At 38.7% G+C, this 8,605-nt stretch overlaps 1 protein-coding gene across 1 annotated transcript; it reads right to left on the bottom strand.

Annotated features, from left to right (window-relative positions):
- Positions 1–3,680: 3,680 nt before the first annotated feature.
- Positions 3,681–6,070, bottom strand: LOC145049965 (uncharacterized). The gene is made up of 5 exons (XM_078998297.1): positions 5,923–6,070; positions 5,596–5,681; positions 5,248–5,442; positions 4,490–4,544; positions 3,681–3,799 (listed from the first exon to the last, which is right to left on the bottom strand). Exons 1-5 carry the CDS (start codon positions 6,068–6,070, stop codon positions 3,681–3,683), a joined length of 603 nt encoding a protein of 200 aa, XP_078854423.1.
- Between the last annotated feature and the right edge of the window lie 2,535 nt (positions 6,071–8,605).

Genomic DNA, 8,605 nt, shown 5'->3' with positions numbered 1-8,605 from the left:
TTGGAGTTTCTTTAGGTTGCACGGTGGGTTTCATTCTAAGCACTACAGCTATTTCCACATCCATTTTCCCAATCTCAAGAATGTAAGAGATTAACGTTCTTTTCAAATGATCCAAAATCGGTTCAAATTTCTATGCATCCTTTGACAAAAGAGAAAACAAGGAAATCTAATCATACGGATTTAGACATGGTAAGTCAACGATTGTGAACTCAAAGACTGAATTTCTTGATCATCGAACTGCTTTGAGATGAACATTGATAAAACTTTCAGTTTTAATTAGACCAATAACTTTAACTGTAGAAATTTTCTTTCAACTCCAAGTTTGGTACTGAGGCTTCCTATGCTTGAGATAGAAAGAGAAAAGCGAATGATTGACGCCATAGTCTGTGATGGGAGCTTTCTCAATCTTTTCAAAACTGCGAAACAGCAAAGCCTTCGGAGTAATATGAAAGTCAAGCTGCAAATCCGAGGAGTTTTCCAAGTCAAACGAAATAACAGGCTCCAACCAATAAACAGTTGGATTATCAACATCTTCATTTAGAATCCTCTCCATGGTCCAAAGAGGGAAGAAAGCCTTTTGAGTTTTGAGCGTGAGTTGAGCATCACGAGCCTCTTGTTCCCGGGCTTCAACTTCTCTAGCAACTCGTAGATTCTCATCAAGCTCTTGATCATGTTTCTTTCTTTTAAGTTGAGCTTCTTTTGATAAATCTTCTTATTCTTCATCATCATCATCGATTGACTTTCCTTTGCCTTTCGATCCTGAAGCTTCATTACCATTTGGATCGTTTGATTTCGGTTTTTGTTCATGTTCACCAGAACCATCAGCTGGTTTATTGACATCTCCCCCTTGTTTCGGAAGAGAGCCAGACTCCGAAACACCCTTTATACGATTGAGAATTGAGAAGACGGGTTTTAGTTTGTCAGCCAGATGTTGGTGAATGGAGACCGTGAGTAAAGAATCAAGTCTCAATGAGATTTAGCAAGTATTGATGAACATCTCCAACACAAATTTTTATCACAAACTTTTCAGACTGGAGCTCATCAATATGATGTGTCGCATGTGACAGTTTCACAGAAAGAACTTTTATCTTCTCAGTTTTCATAGTAAGTTTATCCATAAGCGAATTCTTAACAGCAAGGTCCTCTTGAAGCTTATCAAGCTTGAAAGTAATAGATGCTTGCAGCTCAGCATTATCATCCTGAATGTCAGTGTGAAGCTTCGAAAGGGCAACTTTTGTGGTTTGAAGAGTCGAGCCAAGTCTCGTCATGACCTTATTCATAGCTTCAGTATTTTTTGTCTGATGAATGACGAGAGTCCACCATGAACTCAGTTACATCATGCACTAGTTTTTCAACTTTTTTGGTCACCTCATGATTAGTCTTTTCAGAATTTTCCATAGCTTTGGTAGATGCATCGAGACTTTTGGCATGCTCCTTAGTGAAAGTATCTATTAATGTTTTGACAGACTCATAGGAGTATTAGTGCTTGGAAAAGTTTTGGAAGACTCAATTAGAGTATCCAACTTTTCATTGAGAGCTTTGAATTGCCCCTTCGTCATAGGTGAATCTTCGTCATCACTTGATGGTTGAATGTTAAATGGGCTATAGTGGAAGTCTTGGAAATCATCCCGAGCATCACCAAAAACTATATCCAGATCATCATGGCATATAGGTGAGATGGAGTGAGATCAGGACCAAAAGTGACACCATAAGCACCTGACCCTATATCAGATATGTTGACAGTTACTGGCGGTGTACTCATGGTGGTTGTGGTTGTTGTAGAATCTGTATAGAGTGGGGTTGATAGAGCAATGGATATTTGGGGTTGTGAGACAACAACATAAACGTTTAGGCATGGAGCAATGGTGATAGGTGTTGTAGCTTGAGTAGAGGTTTGATTTTGAGAAGATGGAGGAGTAAGACCCTGAAAGAAATCTTCAGTTAAAGGAACAGAGGTGGGCATCGAAAAAGTTTCCTATGGATTAGGTTGAGTAGCAGCTGGTTACGAGACCATTGGTTGCCAAGTTGTAGTTGTATCTTCGGTTTCGTGCTCGACTTGCTCTGTTCTCCGAACGTTGGAAACAATGTGAGACTCTGAATCCTCCTCGACAATTGGAGAAGGAGACCTAGGCTTCCGAGCAGCCTTTTTGACTTTCTTCTTCGGAGTTTGAGCTGGTTCAGAAGGTCCGACTTTCGCCTTTCTCTTACCTCCCTTTTGAGGCTTGTTCGCTTCCTCCAAAGTCGTTTGCATCTCAGTTGTTAGAAGACGAGGACCAGATGCAGGTTTCTGTCGATACCCGTTAATAAGCTTATTGTCTGTTGGAACATAGTTGAGCATCGCATACGGAATTGATCAGATAAAGGTGAACTTCGTAGGATTAGACATGATGAAGTTCGAAATGTTAAATATTAGAATAGCTATGATGATAGACCCTACGATTATCAGAACGTTGAGGCGAGTGATGGCCCTCTGGAGAATGACAAACCAGAATCGAGCACAAGAGATTTTCGGGTGCCTTGTTGTGGAAAGAGTGATCTAAACAAGTTGTGCCCAAAGGATGGAACCATAATCAAGGTTGATTCCATGATATAATTCGTAGATGATAGTACAAAAAAGCTTACTTGCACTATCCGACCCTATGACCCGCTCGGAAAAGCTTTTGAAGAGAAGGGTAAAAAGGCCATTCCATGTCGGAGGAAGGATGGGCTTCTTGAACGTTGATAAAATGGTGAGATTTCCCACGTAACCCATCTGGTAAAACATGTCCAGAATTGCAGACGAAGAGATTGAATCCAGATCAACCAGATCCCTAGCTTGAGAAAGCCCTAGCAATCGACTGAATTAGGACTTGGAAATTGTGGTTTTATGACTTGGGCCTATCAATCCTGCTTTCCTCGATGATTCGATCTCAAAAGTAATCACAAACTCATGTTCTTGGTAACTTGCAGTGGAGAAAGCATTGGATAGATGAACCAAGGGGACATTCTCTACCATGGTAAGAGCTGGTGCTAACGGGGAGTGACGAATGCACTCAATCATCGGCTGGAGAGAGACATCGTATTTGGATGAGTCGAGGTCCAAGATGAGATTTTGGTTGGCTTTGATGTTCAGTAGCCCTGATGAAGAGGTTTGGTCAGCCACGAATGGAGTTTCAGACAAAGCAGCCATGGATGCAGATGAAGAAGATGAACAATGTTTGAGAGAAAGAGGGTTTTTCTTGAGAGATTTTGAAAGTGGTGAGTAAAGCAAACGTAATTTTTCCTTTAAATACGGTATGGATGGAGAGAGAAAGCTAGTTGTAAGTCAGTTCATTTCCCTATAAAGTCGCCTGAAAAAGTGTGACTGACAGGCGTGATGTCAGGCGGCGTAACTGAAAAGGCGTGATGTCAGGAATTTTCAAAACTTCACGCGCCCAAATTAAAAACTTGTCCCATAAATGTCGTCGTTTCAGTTTTGCACATTCGTAATTCGGCATCATTCCCCATAGCCTGTTCTTGGAATTGAACGTAATCATTTGGAGGTTAGAACCAGACTTTTGGAAAATCATGAGGATTTTTGTGCAAGAGTGTGCCAAAAACAAAGAAATAGAACAAACAAATATATCTGGGATTTTGTGATGTCAATATAAAATTAACATAAAAGCAGATGGATCCCGGGCAACGATCTCTTCCTTCGGAGTCTAGAGAGACTTGGAAGTGCTTGCATTGCTTCCTGATGAATTACGATCATTTATTTGTTGAGAAATAGTGAAAGGCTTCTTTTCATTATGCTTTAATGGGTGGTTTCGCTTCAACCAAACTACAAAACTCCACATAAGTCTGAAAGTATGGAAGAAGTACTTGTCTAACCAGTGTAGTCATAATAAAAAGTATGCTTTGGATTTATTTAAGTGGCTAGACAAAATCAAAATCTTTAAAAAAAATAAAAACTGGATCTATTGGGAAGAAATGTCTTAGGTCGAGAGCATTACATTAATATCTCGCAAAATTAAAAATAATGAGATTTCAAGGTACAAACCACGAAGGTTAAATTTCGTCAATTCCATGGTGAAAAAAATCTAGAACTTATTAAATGTTCACCGTCAATACATAAATAGGATTCGTATTTTGGGTTTCAGTCAAATCGTGGTGATAACAATTTGAAGATCATAAACAAAGAATTTGTGTAACCATAAGTCTCAATGGTGATTTCTGAGAGTCTCAGGGGTTAAGAATGTGAAAGTGAAGGTGATGGAGAAAATATAAGGTGGTTTGGAAGATAGAAATGTACCTCTGAAGTATTGTGAATGACTAAGCAGTCAACTCTTAACTCAATATAAGAAGAGAAAGGTAGCTCAATGACTTATGTGAATATTAGCCTGATTGGGAAGAAATATTCGGAGTGAAAGTTTCATTAAAGCTTCAACATATAGTCTCAGAGGCTTTGGTCAACATGCAACAACATGCGTCTAAGGACACTTAGCTAGTACATAGAATCAGAGTTATATACCTGCCCCATCATTCCGAATTAAGGTGTCGAAATAGTACCTAAGATAAAATGAACTCTAAAGAATAACACAAAAATAAACAAAACAAAAATATTTTTGGAGTTTTTGATTTTCTGTAAAGACAAAACATAAACAAGAAAGAAAATATTTTTGTATTTTGGATTTTCTTGAAAAAGAAATAAAAATAGAAAATTAAATACCAAAAATACATAATGTACAAAGGATACGTGATGTTTCGAGTCCTAGATGAACAGTAGACTCCGAGGCGTTGCGAGCACTTGGACCCATTCAGAGTGTGAACAATGACTTGCGAATGCCTCCGAGGGTTCGGACCGATTCGGAACTTAAGTGATGCATTCTGATTACGAAGATGGTTTCGGAACAGATTCTGCTTCTATCATTCCTAAGACTTGTAGAATTGGATTGAAGGTTGTTTCAGGTAAGGCTTTCGTGAAGATATCAGCAAGTTGGTCACAAGATCTTATGAAATGTACTTCGACGTTGCCATCTTCTACATGATCCTTTATAAAGTGATACCTCAATGCCATATGTTTCGTCTTAGGGTGTTGCACTGGGTTGTGACAAATCAAAATAGCACTTTCTAAGTCACAATAGAGTGGAATCCTCTTCATGTTTATGCCATAGTCTCGAAGTTGGCTTTGGATCCACATGAGTTGCGAAGTGCATTATGCAGTTGCGATGTATTCAGCTTCTGCAGTAGATAGGGATACACAATTATGTTTCTTTGAATGCAACTAACAAGTTTGCCATCAAGAAACTGACATCCCCCAGAAGCGCTTTTGCGATCGAGACCGCATCCTCCGAGATCAGCATCCGAAAATGCTTGCACAAAGAATCCAAAGTTTGAAGGATACCATATTCCCAGAGAAGATGCTCTTTTGAGACATCTCAAAATATTCTTCACAACAGTCATGTGTGGTTCATGAAGATTAGCCTAAAACCTCTCACAATAACAAACAACAAACATTATATTTGGTCGACTAGATGTTAGATACATTAAAGATCCAATCATTTGCCGATAGAGAGTAATATCCGTTGTAGGCTTGTTTAAGGAAGGTGTTAGCCTCGTTCTGAATGCCATCAGTACCTCGACTCGTGGATCTCCTACCATTCCGAATTTTGCAAGTAACGACTTGGTGTAGGCTTCCTCGTTGATAAAATCCCCTTCGAACTCTGTCTAATATTTAAACCAAGGAAAAAACTAATAGGACCCATTGAGCTCATCTCAAATTTAGTCTTCGTCAACTTTCGAAATTCAACAGTCAATCTAGGATTGGTTGATCCGAAAATGATATCATCAAAATAGATTTGGACGATCATCAGATGGTCACTGTATTTCTTATGAAAGAAGGTTGGGTCGACCGAGCCTTGTTTAAAATTTGATTGTTTTAAGAATAGGGTAAGGGTTTCATACCTTGCTCGAGGAGCTTGTTTAAAACGTACAACGCCTTAGCCAAGACGTAGCAATGGTTTGGATATTTATCGTTCACGAAACCTGGAGGTGGTTCTATATAAACCGTTTCCTCTAACTCGCCATTTAGAAAAGCACATTTTACATCCATCTAATAGACTTCAAAATTCTTGTGCTCTGCGTAGGCGAGGAAAATTCGAACAGATTCAAGCCTTGAAACTGGTGCAAATGTCTCTTCGTAGTCTATGCCTTCTTCCGGATAATATCCTTTTACAATAAACTGAGCTTTGTTCTGGATGGCATTCCCTTCCTTATCAAGCTTATTCCGAAACACCCATTTTAAACCGACCATTGAAACATCCTCCAGAGTTGAAATCAGTCGCAATACTTTGTTGCGTTCGAACTCATTCATCTCTTCCTACATAGCTTGCACCCAATCAGAGTGATCAAAGAGCAATATTTACATTCTTGGGCTCAATTTTGAAGATAAACAAATTGAACATGCAAAATTCCATATTTGAAAATAATGCAGTTTGATTCTCTTTTTATTGAGCTCTCGTGAGAACTCCTGAAGTTGATGCTCCGATGACTTGTGTTTTGGGATGATCTTTGGTCTATTTGGTTAAAGGTGGGTAGTTTGGACCATAAGCTAGGTCCAATTCGGCATTCACATCTTCAAATTTTGATTGAACGTCGTCAGAGTCGTTATTTTCATTTTCGTTCTCCCCCTGGGAGTATGCATGTGACTCAACGTTCGGAATTGGATTCTCCCATAGATTGGAATATCAGCACCGAATTTGGGGTTTGAATTCTCTCCCTCAATAGATGTATCGAATGTGGAGGTCAAAGTGGAACCCTCCCCCTGGAATGTAGAAGTAGGTTGTGTTTGGGGTGGAACTTCAGAAGTCTTCGGAATATTAGTGTGAACTTCTGGATCCTTCGAAATTTGCGGTTCAGATTCAAGATCTTTTACAACATCGTCAATGATCTTCTTTAACTCACCCTCTTGATTATCCTTACCATTCGATTCAAAGGTGATGGCTTTCTCAGTCTTATCAAACAAATTCATGGATTCCTCATACAAGTTCATCAGAGGAATCGTTTGAGAGGGTGTTGATGGAAAAATCTCTTCGGATGGACTGTTATACTTTTGATACTTCTTGAGATAGTTGTCGTCAAAAGTATCATAGTAGGTTTCTTCAACTCTTTTGTCCTTCTTGTTTAGAACCCTATATGCATTCGAAGTAAGAGAATATCCTAAGAAGATTCCTTTGTCTTCTTTCACGTCAAATTTGTTCCTTTGCTCTTTGGAGTTGAAAATGAAACACCTGGAACCAAAAACATGAAAGAAATTAATGTTAGGTTTTTGTTTATTAAGAATATAGTAAAGAGTGATAGAGAATCTTATGTTAATCAAGGAGCGATTTTGAGTAAAGCAGGTGGTTCTGATCGCATCAGACCAAAAATAGAGTGGTAAGTTCGCAAATGAAAGTGTGGTCCTCACAGCTTTGCAAAGAGATCGGTTTTGTCTTTCAACGACTCCATTCTGCTGAGGAGTTTAAGGATCAGAGAAGTCGCGAGTAACTCCCTTTTCATTTAAGAGATCTTCAAACACCTGGTTTTTGAATTAAGAATCATTATCACTGCGAGCATTCCGAACTAGCTTTCGCAACTGAAGTTCGATTAGCATGATAAAAATTATTTTAGCTCGAGGTTGCAACTGATTTCGATTTAAGAAAGTAAACCCAGGTAAATTGAGAAAAATCATCTAAAATAACCAAAATATACATGTTACCACCAACACTCTCAATGGCAGATGGGCCACAAAGATCAATGTGTAAGAGTTCAAGTGACTCGATAATTTTGGTATTGATAATTGTGTAATGACTATTCCGACTTTGCTTTCCAAGTTCACAAGCTGCACAGAGATGTTATTTTTCATACTTTAGAAGAGGGAGTCCTCGCATAAGATCGTCAAGTACGAGTTTGTTGATGTCCTTGAAATTTAAATGCGAGAGCCTTCGATGCCAAAGCCAACTATCATCAGAAAATGCTTTTGAAAGAAGGCAAATGGTTGGCTTCCCGACTATTGGTTTAATGTTCAAAGGAAACATCTCTCCCTTTATTTTGGATATTAAAAGCACCGCCTTTATTTTCTTCTCAGTTATTTCAGATCCTTCATTATCAAAAGAAACCTTCAGCCTGTACCTACAACCAATTGAGAAATGCTTACTAGGCTATGTTGCAGGCCTTCTACATAAGCTACGTTTCATATAGAGAATTCTCCATTTGTCATCATGCCACATCCTTTGATCTCTCCTGTGACGTTACTTCCATACTTGAATTCGCCACTAGCCTTCAATGTTCGGAATACCCTGAGCTCTTCCCTCCTCCCTGTCATGTGACGTGAACAACCATTGTCGATGTACCATTAAGAGTCATATTGTTCGTCATGAATCACCTATAAAATTCAGAGATATTTTGGAACCAAAAGTAGCTTGGTTCCTTGTGAGGTTTTCTGAAGAACAGGAAATGTTATTGATTCATCTACTAAATAATATCTCTTTATTAACGTAGAATTCTCTCCTTTCATTTTTTTTGAAAACAATGATCCTTTTATCATTAGGATTTGTTTTAAAAGGAATTTTTGTTTGTTTTGGAGCGAGTTGTTGCTTGACAACCTTTT

This window comes from Lactuca serriola, chromosome 5, assembly GCF_051521515.1.
Source record: "Lactuca serriola cultivar US96UC23 chromosome 5, Lser_US96UC23_V15, whole genome shotgun sequence".
NCBI classification, from domain to species: domain Eukaryota; kingdom Viridiplantae; phylum Streptophyta; class Magnoliopsida; order Asterales; family Asteraceae; genus Lactuca; species Lactuca serriola.
Note: the sequence above shows the minus strand (reverse complement) of the source record. Positions and strands in the feature narration are given on the sequence as shown.

Excerpts from the sequence above, each read along its gene's own strand:
- LOC145049965 (XM_078998297.1), bottom strand. The coding sequence starts at position 6,070 with ATGGATGTAAAATGTGCTTTTCTAAATGGCGAGTTAGAGGAAACGGTT. Across the intron at positions 5,682-5,922 it reads AAACAAGCTCCTCGAGCAAG|AGTTCGAAGGGGATTTTATC; the intron begins GTATGAAACCCT and ends AATATTAGACAG. Across the intron at positions 3,800-4,489 it reads AATTCGGAATGATGGGGCAG|TTTGGTTGAAGCGAAACCAC; the intron begins GTATATAACTCT and ends GGAGTTTTGTAG.